Source organism: Antechinus flavipes, chromosome 5 (genome assembly GCF_016432865.1).
Source record: "Antechinus flavipes isolate AdamAnt ecotype Samford, QLD, Australia chromosome 5, AdamAnt_v2, whole genome shotgun sequence".
In the NCBI taxonomy this organism is placed as follows: Eukaryota; Metazoa; Chordata; class Mammalia; order Dasyuromorphia; family Dasyuridae; genus Antechinus; species Antechinus flavipes.
Window position 1 is genome coordinate 226,443,279 of NC_067402.1, and position 27,365 is coordinate 226,470,643.

Genomic DNA, 27,365 nt, shown 5'->3' on the forward strand with positions numbered 1-27,365 from the left:
GCATCCTTAAAGCAAATGAAGCAACCCTACCTAGAACTCCACAGCTAGGGACGGGGGGAGGGGGGAAGGGGAGGAGATTAATTTGGAAGAGAGATGTTCTCACTTTGCCTTGAGGTCAGAGCCTAGGCTTTTCCTCCCTCCCATACCCTACACTCCCCACTAAGCAGACCTTCTCCCCCTCCTAAGATCCAATCCATCCCACCGCCCCCTGGCGTCCAGCTGGAGCGGTACAGCATGCGGCAAAGCTCTTTGCATAAATTATGTTCATGACGCAGCAGCAAAAAAAATTCCCAAGTAGCAGGAGGGAAAAAAGACGAGGGGAAAAACGGGGGGAAGGGGGAGAGAGAAAGGTTTTTAAAAAAAAGAAAAGAAAAATTTTTATCCGACTGTCCCCCTTCTTTCCCTCGCTGCTCCCCAGCCGCGCCCCTCTTGCCCCCCCCCCGCCCTTGACAGCCCTCGGAGTTCCCCCACTTTCACTTGCCCTCCCACTCCCACCCAGCGCTGGCCGGGGGTCTCGGGACGCGCGGACTGACTGCGGGTCCGGGCCGGCTCCGCGGCCGAGCCTAGCCCAGGAGAGCCCGATCGCGCTGGCTCCTTTGTCTGCAGGCAGCCCCGGCCCCCGGGCCCCCGGGCCCCGAGGCCCGGACTGTGAGATGAATCCCTAATAGGGGGGCGCCGAGCATCGGGGGCGAGGCAGCGGCGGCTCCGGCTCCGGTGAGTAGCGGGGTCCGAGGCGGGGAGGGGTTTGCAAAGGGGGGGAGGGGGGCTGGGCAGGGGAGGTTTCGGGTTTGGTTAATATGCAATGCCCGTAATTAGCATAATTTATATATTTATGATAAAGAGAGAGAGGGAAAAAAAGGCGAGGGCCGAGGCGATGAGTAGCTCAGGGACCAGGCGACTGAGGGAGCTGGGACAGCGCATCGCTCCCTGCCGACTTGGGGGGCCTTGAGCCCCGGGGGGCCGCGTCCGCTCCAGCCCGCCGGCCACCCCGGATGAGAATGGCAAAGCGCCCAGAGAAGAGATCTGGGCTGGGTCCTCCACATTCTGCCCCTCCCCCATCACAGCTGGGGTAGAAACAGCAGTGGAAGTCTTGCGCCCCCACCTTGCGGGGACTGCTAGAGAGCCCATGGAAAAACCTGAATGCCTGGGTTCTTAGAGCTTTAGGGACAATCTGATCCCCTTACAGTGGTCGAGTCTCAGTTTCCTTCTTGATCCCTCCTTCTCCTGACTGAGCGGGTAGAAATCTCGAGGCAAGGGGGGCGGGGGGGGGGGGAGGGAGAGGGGGGTGATGGTGGTGATGGTCGGGACCTTGGGAGTAACTGAAAGGGTGGGGAGTAGGAGGGTCACTGGAACTGAATAGGACATGGGTGTTTCATAAATATTTAATCACGATAATAGATTATTAATAAATAATCATAATAATCGGGCTGATGTGCCCCATCACTACCACAGAGAATGGAGCCCTGAGGGAGGCGTCTCCTTCGGCCCCCTCCCCACTTTGGATCATCAGCAAACAGGATTTAACACAAAGTGGCAGCTCAGCTGCAGCGACAGCACTCTGAGTCTGGACAGGTTCAAGGGTCTTACCTGGGCAGCAGAAAACAAAGGCACTTTAATAGAATTAATTTAATAGAATTAGCCCTAGCCACTTTTCCTAACTCCGTTTTCCAAAAATATATTGCCACTCCCCTTCTCCCAATGTCACCAGTGTCAAAAAAAAAAAGGGGGGGGAGAGAGAGAGAGAGAGAGAGAGAGAGAGAGAGAGAGAGAGACTCTGCCTTTCTTAAATTAGTCTGTCTTAGTGAAGCTTTGTTCATGTAAACTTAAGAGGTCAGGGGATCAACAATGTCGGAAATTCTACTTTAAAGGAAATCTGACCCAAAGCTTGATTTCTTTCAGACTCTAGGGGCTATAGTCTTATTCCTGCTTTAATATTAAATTAATTTCCTGCTCTAACCCAGCGTAAGTGACCGATACAGTGAAATGACTGAGGAATACTTGTATTTATTATTGTTTGGCACCTACTGCTAAAACTTTACTTGACAAGCCCCTGTGAAGCCTAAAATGCTGACCATATGCTTAAGGGTTGCAAATGGAAAGATGAAGGGGATATTGAAACAGCAATGGTACCTAAGGTAGGCACATAATGAAGAGTTGTATGCAACTTGGAAACATGCCAAGGAGAATTGAGAGGTAACCATGAATGATTTTATGGGATTTGAGTTACCCTGTCTCTTGGGACAGTACAATTAGTGTGAACACTGACTACAACCATAGATGGAATATCTAAGGAACTAGGTAAATGAGTGGGGAGCTTGAGGTTTTATGAGCATGGGCAGGTTTGGGTTTTTTGTTGTTGTTTGTTTGCTTTTTTTTTTTTTTTTTTTTTTTTTTTTAGCTTACCACTTATTTCCTTGAAAACATTTTCAAGTGACCCCAACCCTGAAGAGAAGAGCTGAATACCAAATATAGAAAAGCTAAGTGTTGAAGATAGCTTCAAGGAATATAATCTTGCATAGGCTCAAAGCATCTTGAAATCTAGTAAGGGGACTGATGCTTTTGTCTTCTTTTCTCTTCTCCTGACATGACTCAGGGTGGAACAGGGCAGTAATGAGAAGAGACAACAAATGTATATAATCTTTTATTAGCTCAGTCAATATTGTTTGCCTGGCATTGTTTTGGATGGTGAATGTCAGGCTGTGAAAATATCCCTCACTTAATTCACTTGCCCTAATTGGGACTGCAATTCCTTCTATTGTGGCCAGTTCTTCCTAGTAAGCTGTGCAATGTCACTTCCTATTTTTAATCTTCATTTTGCATTCAGGGAACCTGAGGTCAGAGGCAGATATAATCTGGAGTCCAAGGTAAACTTGAGACTCTTTGAAATAACTTAAACTTGAAGCCTTTTGATCTGTTTTGGTCCTTAGGTCCCAAAATCATTAGTCAGCCTCATTCTTGATTTTTCTGCAGATGGAATCCTGAACCTGGGATGAGACTAAGGATGTACCACATTGGTCTTTGCCATGAACCATTGAACTGGAGTATTTTTTAAACTGTAGAGCAGAAGCCTCTTTCACTCTAAAGAAAGACTTTTTTAAAAGTCTCAAGCTGTAGAGATGAGGAACTTATTACCAAGGTATAAGTATTTCTAAACCTAGTCCTAGAGATTTAATTGACAGTAGAGCTATTGATATTTGCAACTCTGACCACTTTCTCATGTTTAAACCTATATATTCTACTGCCTATAGGATATCTTTTCTTGAATATATTCCACCACTACCTCAAGTCCAACATGTTCAAAACAGAACTTAATTTCTTTTCTTCAAAATCTGCTCTTCTATCCATGATATTGTTTTTGATCTTTCTCTTGCCTTTATTCCCCCCTCCCCCCAATTTGACCATTTAATACTGTTGCTGTTATCTCCAAAACATCTCTCATGTTTGTTTTCTTCTCTATATTCTCACTTCCACCATTATAGTATGAGGTCATTACTCTCCACCTATGCTATTAGAATAACCTAAATAGTGTCTTTGTCTCCAACTTTTCCTGACCTACAATCCATCCTTCAATATAATTGTCAAATGCTGTAGGATAGTCATTAGTCATCCTTGTATACAGGTGTGTTTATGTTGTTCTTCCTTATGGAAGACTTCTTTGGCCACCTATTACCAGAATTATGAAATTCTAAGTCCTTTTAGCCAAACAATAAAGATAACCCTGCAATTTTCTAGCATCATATCATTTACTTTTTAGTTGCAAATATACTTTACAATTTATGTTTTCTTTGGTCTAATATTAAAAATAGATTAATTTGCTTGAGCACATATATGCTGCTGTTAGGACCAACCCCCCTCCCCCCCCAAATAATGATGAGTGGAAGATACAATGCCAAACTAGGAATAAAAATTACGGTAATGTCACAACCAACAAAACCGATTTATAAATCTTCATTTGGTACAGTGAGTTATTCACAGAACTGAATTAAGCTATGTGAATGGTCAACAAAATTTAAAGAATGCCATCCACATTGACATGAACTGAATAATGTCAAAACACACAGTGAGAATGTGATACTATCAGTTACTCAGCTTTTCTTCTCCTGGTAGTAGTAATCTAGGCAAGCTATGCCCCAGCCTATCCCATTTCCCAACATCTTCTACCTAATCACTAACCTCCTCAGCATCAGCTTGGAAGTGTTGTAGGGTCTCTTTTCACAATGGAATCTTGTTTCTTTCCACAATCTCTTCCAATTGAACTTGTCCCAAATAATTGATTTGAGGGTACATCTCATACTTCTTATCCCCATCCATGAATATAGCTTGCTTTTATGCTATCTGATATGAGATTTTGCTGCTTGAAGTCAATACTTAGCAAATACTTGATTCCTTTTTAAATGTTTTCCCTTAGTGTTGGTCAACTCTGACCCAAAGGAACTGTCATGGCTTCAGACCCAGTTTCCCAGGAGGGAAACACACATTGTCTGAAAATAATAATTGAGCATTTTGGAGAAGATTTCGACAGTATTAAAGACAGAGACTTTCCTGCTTGATTGTGTGTGTGTATGTGAAAGAGAGAGAGAGAGAGAAAGAGAGAGAGAGAGAAAGAGAGAGAGAGAGAAAGAGAGAGAGAAAGAAACTTCTTTGTGTTTCATGTTTTAAATTTATAGTCAACTCATTCTCTGTCCCAATGAAGTGGAGTCATGTCATAAATTTAAAAATGAAAAATCCAGCAGATTCTATAATATATATTTCTCTTTGGCTTTAGATATATGTTTTATCCACATGTATGAATATGGATGTATTTTATGATCTGAAAATTTGCAAAAAAATTTTTCTCAATAATAGAATCTACACTGAAAAGATTTGATCCATGAGGACTGGAAAACTGTTCAGTTTCTCTCTTCCTAGCACTGGTACCTCCAATTTTCTGTAGAAACCTTCACCTTCATGTATACTGAAGGAATCCCAGATTTTCTCCCATCCTCCTTCAGTCCATTGGTCCAGTTTCCCATGCATTTGTCCTTTTCCATTTTATGGACTGTGTCTCAAAGGACTATATGGCTGCAATACATCATCCTTTGCTCTTTCCTTTGCTCTTTTCTTGCAGGATGTTCTGCTTAGTGAGCTTGCCCCACCACCATACCCACTCCAAGTGACCATGGATCCTGGAGCAGGGACTGACACATCTCTGACTGTCAATGAACAGGTAATAAAAATAGCTCCCAATTCTGTAGCATTCTAATTTTCCTAAAAAAGGAAAGGCTTCAAAAAATTCTGATGAAATAGGTAGCAAGTATTTTTTTTTTCATTTTCTCAATGATTAAACAAAGGCTTGGCATTTAAGGATTTCAGATTACAGGTCAATTCTTTCCACTACCCCAAGCTCCTTCTTTTTCAGATATTGAAAGGGAAAGAGGGAGGTACACAGAAACAAATATACAATAATAATTCACTCATTTCTATAATTTATAAAACTTTTCTGTGCAACAGTCCTATATAAGTATTATTATATGCATTTTAAAGAGGAAACTGGGACTGAAAAAGATTTACCTTTGGCCAACAAATGGAAATACAGAATGTCTCAAAAATCTTAGTCCAGTTTTAAGTGTTAGTAGTTTTAATAGCTTAAACTTCACTAAGAATTGTGGGACAACCTTGTGATTGCATTAGACTGCAGATATAAGGAGGATTTGAAAGAAAATTTGGAGTTGTTATCCCCATCCAGAGTCCAATTCTGACATAGGTTTACCTCCAGCTCCTGAAACTTTAATGGATAGCATTGGTCTCTTTTCCTCACTCTTTGTTTCTAGCCTAATTGGAGCACCTGACTATTCTAATTCCAATTATTCTATTTCCAATTATGGAAACTTTAACCCTTGGTGCTGATATCCTTCAGGAGAGGATGAGGTTTGGTGATTTAAAACATGGTCTTAGAAATGTTAAAAGAAGATCGAGTATAGGTCTAGGATCAACTTTTTGAGCTGGTAATCATTCCTCTTAAATCCCCATTCTTCTGGGACCCTGTGTCTTCTGTCATCAACACATATAGCTAGAACTAGTTTTCAAGTCCAGACCATAGAGATAAGATTGTGACTAAACGTTTGCTTAGTGTGGTCCCAGATAAGACTAATATGCAGAGCAAGAGTGGCTGATCAAAACTCTCAAAGTGTTCAAGTGTTTATTCTAGGTCTTCATTGACTCAGTTTGATTACTTTTTCAACTGTGCCTAGATTTGGAGCAAAAGCTCTCAGGCACATGCCAAATGCTAGGATAGAAAAACTGAAGTCTACAACAGCCTCTAAGAAGTTTGTGACCATTCCAAGAGTGTGAGATTCCTTGAAACCTGAGAGTTCCCTTAGGCAATTATATTGCAAGAAGATATAGATTTGCAGGCTTCAACCACTCAGTCAATTAATCAATAGGTATTTAATAAGTGCCTACTATATGCCAGTCATTGTGTTAAACACTGGGGGTAAAAAAAAAAAACCACACACACAAACAACAAAAGACAGTCCCTGCCCTCAACAAGCTCATGATCTAATGGGGGAGATCACTCAAAGACTGCTTTGTACAAACAAGCTGTAAAACAGAATAAATAGGAAATAGTTAATGGAGGGATAGCACTAGAATTAAGAGAGGTTAGGGAAGATTTTTTTAAAAATAGAAGATGGCATTTTAGTTGGGTTGTAAAGGAAGTCAGGGAAATCAGGAAGTGTATTTGAGGAAGGAGAGAATTCAAAAAATGGTCAATAACCAGAGAAAATGCTTTGAACTAAGAGACGGAGTGTCTGCTCATAGAACAACAAGAAGGCCCATGTCACTGAGTTGAAGAGTTTGTGGCAGGGAATAAGGTATAAGAATACTGGAAAGATAGAAAAGAGCTAGGTTATGAAGGGTTTTGAATGCCAAACAGAACATTTTTGTATTTAATTCTCGAAATGGTAGGGAGCCATTGGAGTTAATTGAGTAGCTCAGACCTGTGTTTCAGGAAAATCTCTTTGGTGGATTAATGGAGGATGGATTGGCATGGGGAAAAACTTGAAGTAAGAAAACCTCACAGCAGGCTATTGTGGTATTCTAGTCATGAGATATGATGACTTACACTAGAGTGGGGGTAATGTCAGAAGAGAGAATTTATTCCAGTGATGTTTCAAAAGTAAAATCTACAGGTCTTGGTTATGCATTAGATGGGGATGTGGGGAGAAGGGTAATAAATGGTGAGGCACTAAGGATGCCTCCTAAATTGTGAGCTTGAGGGATTTGGAGCATGTTGTTGCACTCTACAGTAATAGGGATGGGAGGAGGAAAGTAAGGGTGAGTTTAGGGGGAAAGATAAAGGGTACTGTACTGACATCTTTCCTTTAAGATATCTATTGGACATCTAATTTAAGTTGTCTGAAAGCAGTTTAAGATTTGAGATTGCATGTCAGCAGAGAGCACTGGTTTCGACAACTAAGAGCTCAATGGTAATTTTACAGAGAGCAGTTTCAATGAAATGATTATATCAGAAGTTGGATTATAGGGGTTAAGAAGAGAGTAGGAAGTATCTGTTGCAGATGCCTTTTCAAGAAGTTTAACTGCCAAAAAATCCAGAAGAGATATAGGATGATTGTTAGTGGAGATGAAAGGATCAAGTAAGAATTTTTTTTCAGGATGGTTGAAGACACAGGAACATTTGTAGACAGTAGGAAATGAGCTAATAGAGAGAGAGAGAGCAGGATAGAGTAGAGATGACAGAAGGGACAATCTATTGGAAGAGATGGAATGGAATGGGATCACTTGAGCAGGTAGAGGAGTTACCCTGAGTTACTTAAATAGTAAAGCCACTTCACCATCTGAGACAAGGGTGAAATAAGAGAGTGGCAGAAAGCACCTGAGTGATAAGAGATGAGGAAAAGGAGAAAAGGCTATTACAAGGAATAGCCTTAATTTTTTTCTGTAAAATATAAATCAGGTTTTCATATAAGAGATTAGGAGGTTTGAGGAGAAATGAAAAGATTTGGAAGAGCCACTGTGGAAAATGAGATGGTGAGTTGATAAGGCAGTCATAGAAGTATTGTTTAGCAACAGTAGGGGCCTGGTTGAGATTGTGTACAATAAATCTATAGTGAATCCAGTAAGAATGGTTGGGTGATTTGTGAACTGCCCACCAATATGAGGCCACTATGTAATATAATAGCCAAAAAAAATCTATCTTGGGCTCCATTTAGGAGACACCTTGTTTCCAGAAATAAGGAAATTAAAGTTCCATGAGTCTCTTGTCAGATCTATCAGAGTATTCTGTTGAGTTTGGGGTGCATAACTTAAGAATAATGATAAGCTGGAGAAAAACCAGGATGTAGAAAGGCCCCAGTCCCATAGCATCTGAACATTGTTTAAAGAAACTGAAATTTAGCCTAGGGAAGACATAAGAGGTTAATGATAGTAGCCTTCAAATAGTTGAAAAGCTATGTATCCTTTGGAAGAATGATTAGATTTGTGCAGTTTGGCTCCAGAGGACAATGTCAGGAAAAAGTTATAAAAGGATGAAAATTTAGGCTTATTGTCAGGAAAAAAAAAATCCTAACAGCTGTCCCAAAGTCACTTGAGTTGCCTTGAGAGGTAGCAGATTTACATTCCATAAAGATAAACCTTATTGGGTATTACTTATTGGGAATGAATTTCTTTCAGGTATAACTTGGACTAGATTGCTTTAAGGTCCTTTTCAGCTTTAAAATTCTGAGATTCTGTGAAATGATGGGGATACTATCTAAGTTATGTTTACAGACTAGAGTACTTCATGAGCAGCTTTGTAACCATATTTCAGGAATATAAATTGCAAGGAAACTCTGACACTATTCTTTCATACCAGAATGTGTTAGGGAGAAAAAAGAGCTTTGTAGATTCTTGAACTCCCAAATCCCAGCTACAGGTTGGACATGGCCATTAATACTGCTTAGATGGTAACTATAATCCTTTCAGGAAGATTGAGGATCTCCATGTCTTTCCAACTCACAACCTCCAAGTATTGCTATCTGACCTACCCTCACTTTCTAAGGATCTCTGAGATTTATCATGGTCTCTATTGCTGCACTCTAAGAACTACCAGGCCTTGCCATCTGCTCTTCAGTTGAACCTTCTTATACATGTTGTTTCTCTCAATTAAAATGCAGGCTCTTTGTGAGCAGGTAGGAGTCTTGTTTTTTTCTAGATGCATCCCAAATGTTTACTGTGTACTTGGCACATAGATCATGAAGCTTATTTTAGAGGTCATGGAAACACCACAAACTCTGTCCCTTCTCCCCAAATATGCAATGGCACATAATAAGGACTTGAATGCTTTTTTCTTCATTCATTCATTCCTTAGTGAAACAACGCTTTATCCTTAGGAAAATTTCTGATTGGGAACTAAGGGAATTCCCTGACCCAGCTTATGCAGTAATTCACTGTGCTAGGGGCCTTCACAGATCTGCCATATCTCTAGAGATATTCATACAGTGTTAGAAATAGGACATTGTGCTTGAGTAGTACTCTGAATTTTTTGTACTTTTTAAATCCAACAGAGGGAGCAAGTGAACATTAGAATTGTAGAAGTGCTCTCAGAGTTGAAAAAGACCTAAGGATCTCATAGATTAGTGAGTACAAAATCTACCTGAGTACAAGTCATTCTTAATAAAATTCCAATATGTGATCATTCATCTTTCTCTTGAAGACATCCAGTGGCCTGGCAATTTAATATCTTCCAAAGCAGCTCATTGTACTGTACCAGCAAATATTTAAACCTAACAGCAAGGCAATACAAGGATTTACTTGATCTGCTTGCTAAAGGTTATCTTGCATGTAACAGTATATAGGAGCAACATCTTCTTTGGAATTATATCTTGGGGAAGTTGCAGCTGGGATTTCTGCCCACAGAAATCACTTGGGCGTAAGGCTTTCATTCTTAAATCCTGAGTTCTCTTGCTCTTTCTTGCCCCCACTGAGGATGGAGCTTTAGACCCCAAGAGCTACAGCTCCCTCTATCTCTCCTGTCAACTGTCCCCACCCTTTTCTTGCAGGTCATCGTGATGTCTGGTCATGAGACAATCCGAGTACTGGAAGTTGGAGTGGATGCCCAGCTCCCAACTGAAGAAGAAGGCAAAGTCCTGGAGAGTCTGGCGGCTGACACCTCCCAGAGTGGTGTCCCCACCGAGGCAGACAAGTCCACCCAAGAAACAGGGCCAGAAAATCCAAATCCTTCTGCAGAGGCAACTGGTACAAAGCCATTCTTCATATCCCATTGCTCCTTGACTTCCTCCCTATCGCCTATGCCACATTGCCCCAAGGATAAATATTAGCTTCCGAGCCCCAGTTTACATCAGAATCTTGTTGACCACTTATGTATTACTATTTTCTGACCACAGTTCAACCTTCTTGCTGACAAGAAGGAAAACTTCTTGTTCACAGGAAATCCTTTGCATTTCCATCCAGTCCACAACTAGGCTAGTTTGAATTATGATAAGGTAAGAGTAGAGCGAGTTTTATATATTGTGTCTGAATAAATTCAATGGGAATTAAAGGACTAGATTATCAAGCTCATCTTAAAGGAAATAGAAACACTACAAAATCTGCCCTTCCAAAATATGTAATCTTATTTGTAATATAGAAGAGCTAGTGGACAAAATAGGGAGGAGAAACTCCAGCTTTACTATCTTGAGTTAGTCTGGTGATATTTCTCAGGTTAGATAACTTGTTGGAGTACATAATTGTTCTTCCCTTTTCTTCCTCACACTGGGGCCTGAATTTGTGATGATATAGCCAACTCCCTCATCTAGATATTTTTGTGACTAATGGTATACATTGTGAGAATGTAAATGCTTAATGGTGCATAGAACAAGGTTAGGGAGATCACAGAACAGAAAAACAAAAAGGTAACTGACTCATGTGGGGTTCAGATTTATAATCTTGGCCGTCCAAATACAATATGCTTAATAGCTCCTTCCAGAAGAACCTAGGATCCTTTTTAGGTTCCACAAGAAATTGCCTCCCAGTCCATGCAAGATACCCCCAGAACAATGGTGCATATACTCTCCCCTATGTCTGTTAAAAAAACATTCATCAGATCAAAAACTTCACTACTACTGCTACTACCATCACCACTACACTGTGTCTAGTGAAGAACATCTGCAAATGGGCAAGGGAACATGAGAAAAGGCAAGAAAAGACACATCTCCAAGAAGGAACAGCAACATTTTAACCAAATATTTGCCTGGATACAAAACTGTATGCAAACATATATTGAAACATTGAATATCGAAACATATTTGTGGTTCTCCCTTCTTTTGTTTCTCCCCATGTCAATTGTCGTTCTCTTTTCCCTCTTGCTGAATTTGGAAATTAAAATGAACGAATGATATCTTTTCCATTACTATCCCATGAATCAGAGTGAAACCCCATACATTAGTCCTGCCTGAGGAAGATAAGACCATTGCACCCAATAATCCCTTTTCTTCTTAATACAGTTGGTGAAGCCTAGCTTCTGGACTAAATCCTCAGCAAAACTGTGAAATGTGTATTCAACACCTCCCAATTTCCCCATTCTGTGCTCATTTGCTTTTTTTTTTTTTTTTTTTTTTTTTTTTTTTTTTTGTGGCTCCCAGTCTTGAGGTATTCAGTGCCTTTTTATCTGCCATCCAAACCTGCTCCAAGGAAGTGAGCAAAATACTTCATTTTAAACATCGTATGACTTTTATTCAATCTGTTATCTTTCCCAAGAGCATTTTCCTTTTTATTCATCATTATAGGCTTTGTCCCCAGCTAACGGAATTCTGTTATCATTGAGATAGTGAGGGAAAAAATTGTATGAATCAGCTCTCACAGGCAGCTTCTTCCTCATATATATTCTTGCGGATCTGTTGTGCAAATAGGTTTTTCAGCAGATGATTCTCAAACTCCTGGATAGACTAGGGAAGTTGGTGAAAACTTATCTAAGTCCTTTAGAACATCCTTTAGAAAACCACAGAGGCTAATTGTTCAATGGCCTTGGTAGCAAGGAGAGTTCATGATATGGCTGACAGTGACTCAGTGGAAGCAACCCAATCAAAACACACACACACACACACACACACACACACACACACACGCACGCACACACACAAATTGGTGGAAAGAGAAGAGTGATATTTGGCATCCTTTTGAAGTCTAGTTTGTCAGCCCACAATAGAGGAAAACCAATGTCACCTTTCAGACAGTGTCAAATGGTCGATCTTTTTTTTCTTCCCTTCTCCCCAAATTGTGCCAATTGCCCTTGGTGCACCCTAGTGAACAAAGTCTCTGGTTAAAATGAGCAGATTTTATTCTCTAGATCCCTGTCTCAAAGCTAAACAGTGATCCTGTTATCTGGTTTCCAGGGTACTTTAAGAAAGCTCTCCCTTTCCCCTTGTTAAGTCCTTGTCTCTCTTTCCATTCTCTCTCTTTAAAGCAGTAGTTTTCAGAATATGATCTGGGGATCCTTAAGAATTTCCCCTCTCAAGAGGTCCTCAAAGTCAAATCTATTTTCAAAATAATATTAAATTTAACTTCTTATATGGTAAATATAGATAACTAATAGCCCATAAAACAAAATCTCTTTGAAGTCTTTGATAATTTTTAATAGTGTACAGGGGTCCTGAGATCAAAAAAATTGAGAACCACTGCTTTAAAGAATCCAAGACCTTATTTTTTTTTTTTTACCTGCTGGCTATATTCTTTCATTTGTTCTCTTTCACTTTAAAAACATGAAGCCTGGGCATTTGAAGGGACCGTGCAAATCCTTGTAAATATATTTGCAAAATTATAGGTAATAATAACAGCCTACAACCAGTTTTCTTATAGTTCATCAGAAGATGGAGTATAACATTCAAATTGTTGTATCCTGTAAATGCAGGAATAGTATCAATCTGTGTTCCAAATTTCTGGGATACTAGGATCCTAAGCTATGGATGCCAATGTAGACAGAGAGAGAGAGAGAGAGAGAGAGGACCCTGTTCCTTCCTTCCCCAAAATCTGTACTTTATTTAGTTTAAGAAATGGTGACTTTAACTTACTGTATTTACCATAGGCAAATGGGCTCTCCAGCAATTTCTATTTTGTTTTCCAGGAATAGTTGGAGACTCTCTTATCCACCTACATTCCATTGTTTATCTAGGGAAACATGACAAAACAGTGGTCAACAATTAATTCCAAGATCCTATAGTCAGTCACTGAGGGGAGAAAGGAGCTGCACTTTTAGCTAATGAGTTTCTATTGACTACCTTTTTCTGATTCACTACCATTCCTTTTTCTCTCTTGTTCCTATGTAAAGTGAAATCACTGACTGGGATCACACCTAGCCCTGTGCCCACTGCTGCCACCTTTAACCAAGTACCTAGTCAGCCTCCAGCACCACAGACCCTGACACCATTAGCTGTACAAGCCACTTCCCAGGTAAGAACCACCTAAGGATCTGAATATTGGGCAGAGAAGGGGAAGCTAGCATAAAGGGGAAGAAATAGTTATTGGAATGAAGTTGTTTTGCTAGCTTGGCCTTGGAATGAGTTATGGGTTTGGGGAGGGAGTAGTCCCTGAGAAAAACAATTTTTCCCACTCCCACCCCACCTCCCCTACTCCAACATAAACATATACACACTTTTTGCTGGTCTATGACCTGCCCTTATAGAGCACCTAAAACCTTTGTCTCTCTGCCATAGACATAGGCAAGGGAGACTGGGCCTGAATTTGCCATTGAAAATTACACATTGGACTAAATATTACCCCATTCCACTCTGCTCATGAGTCAATCCCTGGAAAAATCAAAGTTTTTTGAAAGTTGCAGTATTATTATTATCATTTAGGGCACTAGGGTGTTAGTCCATTAACTGAGAATCTTTCTAAATTATTCATTGAGTAGGATCCTATTAGGACTCTACTGGGACCCCAAACAGTTAACAAAATAACCAAACCAATCTTACCTGGATCCTGGGAGTCACTTAGATTTATCCAGAACCTGACTCTTCGGGGCCTTTGATCAGTTACAAAGACATAATAGATCTGGGGTCTTAAAATAGTAAGTCCTGCACCTCTTCAGTAGTTTGATGAAGCCCATGAACCCTTTCTCAAAAGGATGTTTTTAAATGTGTAAAATAAAGATTTTACATTACAAAGAAAACATCTATATGGCAATAGTTATTTTTTTTTATTTAAATTCATAGATCCCAGGCTAAGAACCTAACCTCAGAGCCCAATTTACTGAATATAGGTATTCTCCTTAATCCTAGAGCTCCTCTAAGGCTTTATGTGGCCTTGGCCACATTGCACCTTTTAAACCCTGCTCTATTGGTATATTTTGAAGAGCCTCCAAACCAGATATGTTTAAGAAGTCTAGGAGATCTGTGATCCCTGTAGGAAAGAGGAGCTTATGGTCCAGGCTTATAATCTTAAGCAGGCCTTACTAGAGCCATGCCTTTTTTTGCTACATCTTAAAGCTATTGCCTTAGAGACCTGGCCAGGAAAGGAGATTGGGGCACTGTTCCTTTGTGACCCTTCTCTGTCATTCTTTTCAGATGGGAGTGGGGAGGGGGAAGTCTCTGGTCTGTCAAAGCCCTACTCCCCTCAGCTAAATCTAGGGTGCCATTGGCCTTGAAAGCCTTAGTTCTTCCCTTAACCCCTCTGACCCTTTCCTCTTGCCCCTGTCCCCCAAATGCATTGTTTATGTTTCCCCTTCCTCTTTCCCCCATCCCCCCAAATGCATTGTTTATGCTTCCCCAGGTCTGGCAGGCCTGGTGCTTTTGGCTGTCAACGTTGATTTTTTTCTCTTTTCTTTTTGAAATCTCGTTTGCTTTTGCAGGTCTTGACTCAGGAAAACTTAGCAACAGTTCTGACAGGAGTAATGGTTCCAGCAGGAGCTGTTACTCAACCTCTTCTTATCCCCATCAGTATTGCAGGTCAAGTGGCTGGTCAGCAGGGGCTGGCCGTGTGGACAATTCCTACAGCAACCGTGGCTGCCCTCCCAGGACTGACCGCTGCTTCTCCCACGGGGGGGATTTTCAAACCACCTTTAGCTGGTTTGCAAGGTAATGGCACCACCCCCAGGACAGCACCAAGGCCACTCTTTCTCTGCCCCACTTCGTCTTCCCTTTCTGTGCATCCTCCATGCCAAGCTCAGAACCAGAAGCCAAACCTTGGGAAGATAATCCTAGAAACTGGAGCATACAACCCAGAAAACTCAGCCATGGAGGCCTCTGCACATCACAAGATTCGGGCTACCGCATCACATGGGGGCCAAAGAGGCCTCTGGGCCACAACCACAATTGTCTGTGACTGTTCCCTTATCATTTCTCAGACTCTTAAGAGGTCACCAGGTGACCAGCACCCTCAGAAGGACTTGAAGAAGAGTCAAGATCTGTCTTTAAAACCTACTAGTGTCTCAACCTGATGGGAGGGGGTGGTTCTGGCAGATGGGTGAGAGATATTGGCATGTGACCCCTTGCCTCCAAGGAGAGAAAGGCAGGGCAGCCGCCCTTCATGCCTCCATCTCTCTACTGGGCTTTGTTTCCCATTCCCCTCTGGTCCCCTTTCCTGCTGCCTGCCTGATGCCCTGTCTATACCAGTGCCTATGGGAATGGAACCAGTCCGGAGTGCAGCAAGACATTTCAGCGCCCCTGTCTCTGCCTTGCTCCTTAGCGGCTGCTGTCCTGAACACCGCTCTACCAGCTCCTGTGCAGTCTGCACCACCCCTGCAGGTTTCCCCGCCTGTCCAGTCCCGGCCTTCTGCTGCCCAGTCCCAGGCGCTGTTCCAGCCCCAGACACTGCTGCAGACCCCACCTGCCATCCTGCCACAGCCTGCTGCCACCCCTACCCCCAAGCCAGCAGACACTCCTACGCAGATCACAGTCCAGCCTGCAGGCTTCACATTTAACCCAGGAATCGTAAGCTACCTCCCTTATCCTCTGTTAACTGGGTCTGCCAGTCTTGAGCTTAGGGAAAAGATTGTCCCTAAAGGGAAAAGGAAATCCCTTCCTACTTCCCTCAATTCAGGAACTTTGAGCCATGTTGTTCCAAAGCATATCCAGCATCATCAGAAACTGGCCCTCTTAAAAAGTGCTACTAACTCATCCCAAAGATCACTGAATTCTGCCCAGAAAACAAGGTGAATTTTCCAGATGCCAAATGGTTTGGGTGATTAGAGTGGGACTTTTGAGGACTGAAGATATCTAGTGAGATGTTTCTAGGATAGGATACAGATAGGATTCAGATTAAGATCAATGCCTAGAAGTCTTATGCCTGGATAATGAAATCAATTAGGTCTAACAATCAGGCCAAGAGGATATTACTTGCTACCCCTCTTGTCCTTTTCATCCTGCTTCCTTGCCAACCAGCTGAGTCTAAACACTCAGCCCCAAGTCTATAGTCAGATTAATAAAGACTACATCTTCTACATAGCTCCTCTAACTTTTTCTCTTTTCCCTCTTCCTTCAAGTTTTTGTTTTCCTATCCTATCATTTGGCTTCTTATTCTTAGCCATTTCCTTCCCCTACAGATCAGTGCTGCCTCCCTTGGGGGACAGACCCAGATTTTGGGCTCATTGACCACCACCCCCGTGATCGCCAATGCCATTCCCAGTGTGCCTGGGATCACGAGTCAGATCTTGACCAACGCACAAGGGCAGGCAAGTGGATGAGTCCAGAGACACAGATTGAGTCATGGAAGGGGCATGGGAGGTGGCATTCTAGTTGAGTGTCAGAAGCAAAGGGGATTCAGAAAGATTCTCTGGATAGAATGGAGATGTAAGGGAATATCACTGAACATCAGAGTTGGAAGGGAATTTAGAAATTTTCCTCCGTCATTTTACAGTGGAAGCCCTCATAAGACATAACCCATTGTCTGTCCCCATGCAAATGTGGAGTTGCAGGGAATAATGATAAGATTCAAATGTCTGTCTTTAATCACAGGCCTACTTTTCTTTTCGCCTTTCAGGTCATTGGAACTCTTCCATGGGTGGTAAACTCAGCCAGCATAGCAGCCCCAGCTCCAGCACAGAATCTGCAGGTCCAAGCTGTGACCCCTCAGCTACTACTGAATGCCCAGGGCCAAGTGATTGCTACACTGGCCAGTAGCTCTCTTCCCTCTGCAGCTGTCCGGAAACCCAGTACCCCAGAGTCACCTGCCAAGAGTGAGGTAAGAAAACTGGAGTGTTCCTTGGGAATTAGCCTGGGCCCGCAGGGTAAGGAAGAGTTCTTGGCAGTTAGTCAATAAGCATTTATTAAGTGCCTCCCACACATCAGGCTCTGTACTAAGCAATAAGGATACAAAGAAAGACAACAGATAGCTCCTGCCCTCAAGGATCTCTCTGTTTAATGGGGGAAACTACATAAAAACAACTATGTGCAAACAAGATGAGATAAACTGAATGTAGTTAACAGACTGAGCTATGACTGAACCGCACACAATCTCTATTAGGATGATACTTTATAAACCATCAAATCTTGGACTCATGATGCTGGAACTGTCCTTGAAGTATAGGAGAGTAGTGTCCAAACAAGCTTAATGGGAAGTGCCTTTCAGACTGGATGGTGATACTTAGAGTCAAGATGGAGAGACCAACAAATTGTGGTGGTTATTGTCATTGATGACCACGATGGTGAGAATAATAATGATGATAACAAGAGCTTACTTTGTATAACACTTTGATACAGAACACATTCCCTGGAAGAATCTTGAAAGGTAGATAGATTAATATGACAACAGAAGAAGCAGTATGATTCTAGGTCATTCAGGGTCTAAAAAGCATTGAATTCTTGAGCTTTTAGCATCGTGTTTAATTTATTTCAGAGGTAATCAGGGAGAACTAATCTGGAATTTAGGACTCTTCTTGGGGAGATCTGACCTCTCTAGGAAGCCCTTAAAATAGGTTTCAGTCAATTTGCATTTATTTATTGCCTACTGTATGCAAGGTTTTGTACTATACACTAAGGTTTGGCATTTTAATGGTGAATGTCAAAACAAAAATGTCATTTTTTACTGGTTATCATATGCATTCATGTTATAAGAAATTGAAACATTAACTCCTAGTCAAATTCATGTTGATTTATAGAATTCTTTTTATAAAATATGCATTACCTCTACAAGTGAAAGTATGAAAATCTCCACAACTCTGTATTTCTTTTACTCATTGACAAATTATAATAAAAACAAAGAATTCTAACTTATTAAACGAAGAATAAGAAGCATGTTTGATCTTCCCCTCTGGTAGCCTCTTACTCCATGTGTGTGCTATACTGGACTCTCACAGTATGGCATTGTTTCACTGTTAATACAAAGAAAGGGGCCTCTGGAAACATGAGATGAGGTAAGCATCCCCCTGAGGTTGGACCTTTTGGCAGCAGAAAGTGGGTTTGCTATCTCCTTAGGTGCAACCCATCCAGCCCACACCAGCCATGTCCCAGCCAGCTGTGGTCATCACCAGCTCAGCCCCAGTGACCAAACCTTCTGCTTCTGCTCCTATCCCTATTACCTGTTCAGAGACTCCTACTGTCAGTCAGCTGGTGTCTAGTAAGTATACTTGGCTGCAGGTGGGGCTGGGGAAGAAATCGAGAGTAAAGGACTTCTGTCAGGAACTCCTTTTTCTCCGTTGGAGAATGGCTAGTCTCCTTAAGTTTCTGAAGATAATATCCATGGAGTAGATGGTGGGAGAGAGTGGGTAGGGTAGAAGGCAAATTCCTAGGACTGGCTTCCCTTTCTCCCATTCCTGTTAGTCTAGATTTTGGGCATAATGGTGAAGACTAGTTGCCTTGTCCTTCCCCACTGAACTTTCGCCCAGTATTTGAGGAATGTAGCATTTGGGATGAACTGCTTAGAGAAGGGGAAATATAGACCTATCCATAAAGAGAATGGGGGAGGGTCCATGGTCAGAGGCAGAAGCATGTGAAACAGCCTTTCTAGTTTGCCTGACTATGAATACCCCTCCCCCTCCTCCCAGCCTGAGCTTAAAGTTGGGATCATTGGTGTCTGAAGGATGCATGAGTCTTTTGCCAAACACGATGGTCTCTTACTGCTACTCTCTGTGATAGTCTCATTTTACACATCCCACCTGTGGTTCCTTCCTCTGGCCTAGAGCCCCAAGCCCCAAGTCTGGATGAAGATGGGATAAACTTAGAAGAGATCCGGGAGTTTGCTAAGAACTTTAAGATCCGGCGGCTCTCCCTGGGCCTCACCCAGACTCAGGTGGGCCAGGCTTTGACTGCCACAGAAGGACCTGCCTATAGCCAATCAGCAATATGCCGGTGAGTTATAGGTAGGGTCTTCAATAGAGTAGGGGGAGCGGGTAAGAGTCCCTGCCTGTATCAGAATTCATAGGCATCTATATATCCTGTCTTTTCCCCTATACTCCTCACACCTGGCTTTTTCAAGATGAGGGAAGGTGTTATAAGGGTAGGATTTGAATTTCTAGAGAACTCTGTACTGTTAAGGATTCCTTTTAAATCATTTCATGAAGTCTGAATTCTCTTAGGGATAGAGAGCCAGGCTCCTTGAACAATAACAACAACAACAAAAAGGCACTCTAGGTACTTCAATACTTAGCCACAAAGTTGAGAGCTCTGGTCTAGGTTCCTCCCTTGATTATGGCTCTGCACAATGAACTTAATCCACTTTTGCTTTCATCTCTTCCTCAATTCAACTCAACAACCAGTTATTAGGTACCTGCTGTGTTTAAGGCACTAGATGCTGGGAGACAAAAATGAAAGCAAGTTACTCTGCTTGAGGAGAGGAGGACTAGGGTGGAGCATAGTGGCATAGAGCATCCCTGTGCAAAGTGTGATGAGCAAGCAGTGGGACTGATTTTTTTTTTTTTATCTCTTCCATAAGTAAGCTTCCCAGAGTTCTATGAAAGGAGTTCTAAAAATGTTGTGAGTGAATCTCTTTGTAGTCTGCCAAAGTGACTATTTTTGAAGGAGACTCTGTATAAGTACTGATACATTTGTTTAAAAGTCATTCTCAATCATTTTAGTCATGTTTTGTGTGTGTGTGGAGGAGGGGAATGTGATCATTGCTCTGATCTTAGAATCTAGGAGAGTCTGAAGATTCTGGAAGTTCATTTTCAGGAAAGAATAAGGGCGAGGTATGAGGTAGTAAATCCTATCCTATCCTAGGTGAGGGGAACACCTGAGTTGAAGGAAGTCAGCATGGTGAAATGGAAAGCATACTGGACTAGCTGTCAAAGAACCTGGGATTTGAACTCTATCACATACTAATTGTGTAACTTTAGGAGGTAATTTTAACCTCTATGGGTCTCAGTTTAGTTAATTTTAAAACGAGGGGGTGGGAGTTGATGGCTTCTAGAGTTCTTTCCGGCTCTAAGTCCGAAGTGTTATGCCTTCCAAAATGAAGAGTTATAATCGGCAAGGAGGGGGGTGGAGGGATTTGGATGGGTCCAGACTACCTCAGCCTTCCATCTCTGCTTCCCTGGGGCTGGGTCACCTACAGGTTTGAGAAGTTAGACATCACTCCTAAGAGTGCCCAAAAGCTGAAACCTGTGCTGGAGAAGTGGCTGAACGAGGCAGAGCTTCGAAATCAGGAGGGCCAGCAGAACCTGATGGAGTTTGTAGGTGGAGAGCCCTCCAAGAAACGGAAACGACGCACGTCTTTCACCCCGCAGGCCATTGAGGCCCTTAATTCTTACTTCGAAAAAAATCCCCTACCCACCGGTCAGGAAATCACGGAGATTGCTAAGGAGCTCAACTATGACCGAGAAGTTGTGAGGGTCTGGTTCTGCAATCGTCGCCAGACACTTAAGAACACCAGCAAGCTGAATGTCTTTCAGATTCCCTAGGGGCTCCGTGGAGAGGACCAACCCCCTCCCCCAATGGCCTGCGTTTTAGCACTTTGTATTCCTCCTCTGTCACCCAGCTGGCAACTGCCACTCCCCTACTGCAGTCAGCCCTTCATTTGGTATAACTGCATTAATCTTGGGTCATGTTACCCATCAGGGGTCTGCTTGCATGTCCCATGCCCAGCTCCTCCCTCCACCTGTGCCCCACGGCAGGGAGAGGGAAGAGAGGCAGTTCTGAGAGCCTCAGGTTCTTGGTGGAGGAGCCAAGCCAGAGGAGCTAATGATCTCTGGAGAAAAGCACTTTGCAAAAGTGGTTTTATGGGGGGAATCCTAATTGGGAACCTAAATGCCTACTCCTATAAGGGGTTAGCAAGTCCGAAGGGACACTAACCATTACATTCTTGTTTTCTATAACATTCTCTGTCCAACTCCCACTTCTCTGTGGTTGTGTACAGAGGAGGCACAGCCTCATTCATTTTCCTGACCTTGTCAGGTACCCTGTCCCTTTTCAAGGACCCACAAGGGCAGAAATAAATGAAGTTTGGGGTGCTATTCAGAATACATGCCCCTGAATGCTGAGCTCCTTTGTCACATGTCTGCTACCACTCCTTTATCCTTTCCATTCCTGTCCTTGTTCCTTTGGAAACAAATTGCACTAATGCAGATTCCTTCATTCCATGGTTCTAATGGGAGGAAAAAATCGTGATTGCTAGACCCCTAGCCATCAATGCCTTCAGTGGAAGAGAGATCCTAGGTCATTCTAGGGACCAGCCAACCTCCCAGACTTGTATATAATGTCAGCTTTCCCTTATTCCTTCCAGCCCCAACATCTAAGAAGAGAATTATGCTTAGGAGGGGTGTATTCCAAAAAACCCCACTGCCCAAGCAGTAAACTTTGGAGAAAAATGAGAAAAAGAATGTTGTCTGTCTTCCCCCCTGTTAAGCACAGCACTGGGACCTCCCCAAAAGAGCAAATTAAATTAAAAAGAAAAAAAAAAAAAAAAAACAGACAACCAGGCCTGCCTCAGGAAAAGGAACAAAACTCAGCAAGAGCTGATACTTCTCCTGACATTATTCCCTCTTTCTGTCCCTTCCCACCAAAAGATTGAACTTTTAACTTTCTCAGTTAACTTCTTGGCTTAGACCCTAGAGATGAGATTCACTTTGTTCAGAGGCTCAGCCCAAGTCTGTACATGTAAGTTCACCTTGTTATACTCCTGAATCATTTCATATATGCTTAAGAAACAAAACACTGGCCTGTTTCCTTCTCCAAAATATTACTCAGTTGTTTTTTTTTTTTTTTTTTTTAACTATTATAGCATAGATTCAGCTGTGTGATTTCAAAAGGTCAGACAGGACTTGTTTCCTTAGATAAACCTGATTTTGTTTACACAACTTGCCACTCTGTCCATCTCCTGATCTCACTGAGTTAGATCCCTAACAATGAAAGAGTAACACTGTAGCGTTAGCCCACTCCCAAGTCACTACAAGCTCTTCCCATGGTTAGAACAGACTCCTATCTCTCAAAAGGAGATTGTCCATTGCCCAGCTTACCCAAAACTTGGCATACATGGAGAGCCAGTTTGGCAAACACGTCATGCCTTGATCTTGTTGCTTTCGTTGCAGTTATAAAATCCTCTTCGTGCCCCAGATTCCACTGGCACGCTCTACATTTTCTCCCTTATTTCTAACTCCCAGAACTGAGCTCCTCCCAACTAAGACCTCCCAACCCCATGCACTGTCAACAGTTTTTAATAGCTCTGTATCCCTGCCAGTGATCAAAGAATAGGCATGTTCAGGGTTATTCTTCCTCATTCAGACCAAATCATTGGAAAAATCACATTGAAAAAGAAAAGCGTGATGGTGGTGAGGAGAGACGAGGATTCCCCTTCACATTACTTAAAGAAAAATATGAATATAAGGGATGGAGAGAGGGGTCATAGAGAATTATGAATCAACATCAAAGAGAACATAGGAAGGCATCTAGGGATTCACCTAGATGAGATTTCAATTTATGTTTCATTTTAGTCTACATAAGCACTTTCAGAATTAGGTTAGATCCTAAACACTCTCACTGGTGACCAGGACTCATATAAATGATGCTTAATATCTGTGAATTGCCTTGAACCCCAGCGACCTAGGTGAGACATAGTCTGACTAGCTTTCATGATTGGGAAATGTGATGTCACTAATAGTGGAATAAATCTTATCTTCTATTACTCCCCTGGAAAAATAAACAGACAACCCCACAGACCAATGGGAAAATAATTGCTAACATTCATATAGCACTTTAATATTTGCAAAGTGCTCATTATCTGTTATCATCAAATGATCATTTGATCATTACAAAATGCCTCACTGCTCTTTGAGGTAACTCTGTTAGTGGGAGTTACAGGTCTCCTTGAATTGTCTGATTGATTGATTGTCTCCTTGAGATCTTTTTCACTGTCAGACACTGAGAGCAATTGGATTGAATTTTGGGAGCCTTTCTCTCCACTTGGAGAGTGACTTCTAAGTGCATCATGGGGGAGGGAAGAGGAAGAGAAATGACTGACTTTCTCTTTTTTCTCTCTTCTTTAAGAAGAAAGCCTAACTAGCTTTAAGGAGCTGATCTTTGGCAGCCCTATGCTGGGCACAAGAATGTGATATTCCATTTCAGAAAAGAACAGAATATTGATTCTCAAAATAGTTGCTTAACAGTGATTTCTTGGTCATAAGCTTGAGTGACATGCAAAACAAATAGGATCTAGATAGACAAGACAACACAACCAGGACTAAGTGTAGAAGGCTGTATCATTCCTTTAGATCATCTTTGCCAAATTCATTTCTTTCTCTCCTTATCTGTCTGTTATGGGGCAAGGTCAGACCCTATGGAGTCAAGTGGCCATTTTTTTTTCTTTTTGTGGGATGGGAAGAGAAACATTTGATGTAGTTGTGTGAAATAAACAGTATTTTTTCTTTTTGTATCAATCTAGTTGCTTTTTATTCACTTAGTGGAATAAATTTCTAGGGAAATCAGTATCTGAGTCCAAACTTCTTCAGAACAGTAGTAGTAAATAAGATCTTTACTTGCCTTTGGGATTTTCCTTAGTAGAAAAAATGGAGAGCTGAGACTTAATGGATAAACAGAACCTCATTTCTTGATTGTATATCTGTTAGGAATTTGAAATCTTTATGTTACTTTTCTGGTAACATCTACTTAGCCTTTGCTGGTATGAAGTGAGCTTCACCATTCCCTTTTCTCCCCCCCAACCATAGCCTCCCCAAAATGATCAGATAACTCTGAGAAAAAGCCCTTAAATTCCTTTCAAGGTCTTGAGATCAAAAGAATCCTAGAAATTTTGCTCATTACAAATTATTGATATATTATTTTTACATCACCTAGATTTCCCAATATTTTCAAGAGAGAAAAGCAATTTAACAAAACTAATCAACTTATCAAAATAAGCAGTGCCGCCCTCTCAAAGTCCCTAATCACTGCAAAGAATCAGAGGAGGTACATTCTGATATCTCTTCTTTGGGAGCAAATTTGGATATAATAATTTCACAGCATTCAATTTTGATTGTTTTGTTATTATTTCCATTTATTGTAGTGATTGAGAATATTGTTTTCCTGGTTCTACTAACTTTCCTTTGCATCAGTTCATGTAAGTCTTCCCATATGTCTCTGTATTCAGCCTATTCATGTTTTATTATATTCATGTACCACAGCTTGTCTAGCCATTCCCTAATCAGTGAGCATCTATTTCATTTCTAGTTTAAGATAGGAAGATGATACAGTGGATAAAGTGCTAGACCTGGAATAAGGAAGATTTAAATTCTACCTGAGTTATCTCATTTACAAAATAGGGATAATAATAATAATACCTGTCTCCCATATGTTATGAAAATAAAATGAGATAATATATATAATGCACTTTGTAACCCTCAAAATACTATATGAATGCTTACTATTATTATTCTTTGCTACTACAAAAAGAGCTGCTACAAATATTTTGGTATATATGGGGAGAATCATTTAGTCTTAAAATTGGAAGCAACTTAATAAATCATCATTTCCAATTTTCTCTCCAGCATCCTGACAGGAGCTGTACATTGACCTGATATTGTGTGGGTAAATGTCTAGTGGGATGATAAGGCATTTATATAATGAATGCCACATAGGGGCCAAAACAATTTCCTCACCCTTTTAGTTATCTTCATTTGGAAGGTGAAGAAACTGAGGCTTAGAGGCAGAGAAAGACTTGTTCACATAACTATTTCATGATGGCATTTTGACTGATATTCTGTCTACTATACCACAATGCCTTCATACTAGATCATCTATAGCATAGGTCAGTTCACCCCACCAAAATCAGAGCTTCTTCCAGTCTGTATGATTCTTACTTCCACCAAACCCTCTTGACCCCTATCTCTCTATCAACTGAATAACAAAAGATGGGCTCTTAACTTCATGCTACTGAGAGAATAAGTGTAGAAGACCCCCACTTAGTTGTGCACTGATACAATGGAGTAATAAAATATGCAGAAAAGTAATCTAAGTTCTAAATGACCCAGAGAAGAAAGACATAGATGAGCAGCTCCTATAAGTGAAGAGGGACAAAGCTACTTTTTCTAGCCGATTAGCCTTATGTAATTCTCAGCCAATATAAGAAATTACCCTTAATAATATCAAGCTATAAAGGAAGGGGCAATGTTACATCCTAAAATGCTAGAAATCCTTTCTAGTTATATATAGGGAGGGAAAGTAGCTTTTAACACTTCAGAGGAATTGCTTCTTGATTGAAACAGAAGATTAAAAAAGAACAAATTGGAAAAGAGAGAGAAGCTGAAGCCTTTTGAAGTTGTCAAGTCTTCCAGATCACTGAAACTTCTCTTGGTGTTCTCTTTTATCAGCTCTGAACTAAAAAAGTTCTGCAAAGTACCTCAGTAGATACATGGTCATTTCTCTTGAACTTCTGAAATGGATGCTGATTTAAACTTCAAAAAGGGTCTTTATTTGTACATAGAGAAAATGATGGATAAATTTGAACATAAAAATGTTTATGAAACTGGAAAAAGGTAAGGAGAAAGCAAAGAGTAGCTAGGGCTATTTAAGCCTTTAGACTCCAAAGAATTCTATTCTTCCCACTGTGACTCTTTCCTCCACCTCTATCCTATCACCCTATTCATTTTCAAAAAGAAATTGTCTGTCTTTTTGTCTTTTTAAAAGTTTTTTTTTTAAAGATTGCAAACCTGAGCGTCAATGCCACTTGACTGTTCCACATTTTGAAGATCCGGAGGAGGGGAGTGGAAATTAAATGTCTTGTTGATACTTTTTGTCTTTATTTCACAGTTCTGCCTTCAAATTGAACTTACCCTTTGTAACAAATAAAAAATACTCAAACAAAAAAAAATCTGCTACAGACAATGTATCCAATATTCTATCTTATTTGTCCACATCCCTCTACTGTGAGAAAAGAGGTATGTTTTGTTATCTCTTTTCTGGGACCTTCACTGATTTTTCTATTACACACAATTGAACTTCCTATAGTGACATTTTTATTTGCATTGTTGTAATCATTGTGTATACTGTTCTTCTGATTTTTTGGGTTTTTTATCAGTTCAAACAAGTCTTCTTATGTTTTTCCAAATTCTCCATATGCATCATTTTTCAATTATCAGTTTTGTTCAGTCATCTCCCAATGTGTAGGGATTTATTGTTTCTAGTTTTTTGCTACCATGAAAACTGGTATTTCATATTTAGGTATATGACAGATTTTTTTCCTTATCCTTGCCTCACTTTGGCTCTCTGTCCAGTATTGGAATAGCTGGGCCAAAGATTGGGAATAGTTTAGTCACTTTTCTTACATAATTCTAAACTTAAATCTAGAATGGTTGGACCATTTGACAGCTTTACCAAGTTGTTCATGAGTATGCTATTCTACCTGTAGTATCTCTAACATTGTTCCCAACTTGAAACCAACATTTAATGTAAATTGGGAATGATAAATTTGATGAGTTCCATAATCAACCTGAAGAGTTTACAATGCTTTTATTAACCAACTGGCATTTATTAAGTGCCCCTTAAGTGCTAAGTACTATGGTTGGCACTGGAGATACAGATTTTTAAAAAGAAATAATTCCTGTTCTAAAGGAGCTTATATTATATCTATGCTATAATGTGCTAGGGTTGAAGAAATGTATATGTATATGTATAATATGTAATATGTGTTACATATATATGTATGTATATAGAGAATATATATGTAAGTATATAGAGAATAATTATAAGGTAATCAGTTCAAAGTAGATAGGAAAGGTTCCTAAAGAATTTGAGAAACATGGGAAAATCTGTAATGAATTGATATAGAATTAAATAAAAAGAATCATCAACATTTGAAGAGATCAGCAAAGGCTTTTGTATAAAAGATGGTGCTTGAGCTTGGTCTTAAAAAATAAAAAGGATTCTATGAAAAAGAAGTGAGGAGAGAGAATGCTTGAGTCATCGGAGATGGCCAGTAGAAAGACACAGAAATGGGATACAGTGTCATGTGTAGAACAGAGAGAAATCAGTACAATG

General features: G+C 40.9%; 1 protein-coding gene across 3 annotated transcripts; it reads left to right on the top strand.

The window, feature by feature from the left end:
• Nucleotides 1-26,199, top strand: POU6F1 (POU class 6 homeobox 1). Of its 3 annotated transcripts, XM_052000216.1 has the most exons (12): nt 5-714; nt 2,971-3,136; nt 5,108-5,206; nt 10,038-10,233; nt 13,301-13,422; nt 14,822-15,047; nt 15,658-15,902; nt 16,514-16,642; nt 16,951-17,151; nt 18,384-18,525; nt 19,088-19,256; nt 20,458-26,199. In XM_052000216.1, exons 3-12 carry the CDS (start codon nt 5,159-5,161, stop codon nt 20,801-20,803), a joined length of 1,824 nt encoding a protein of 607 aa, XP_051856176.1. In that variant the 5' UTR covers nt 5-714; nt 2,971-3,136; nt 5,108-5,158; the 3' UTR covers nt 20,804-26,199. The 3 variants fall into 3 exon arrangements, with proteins under 3 accessions (XP_051856179.1, XP_051856176.1, XP_051856177.1); XM_052000219.1 differs by lacking the exon at nt 16,514-16,642 and having other exon boundaries at nt 1-714; XM_052000217.1 differs by lacking the exon at nt 2,971-3,136.
• Nucleotides 26,200-27,365: the final 1,166 nt, after the last annotated feature.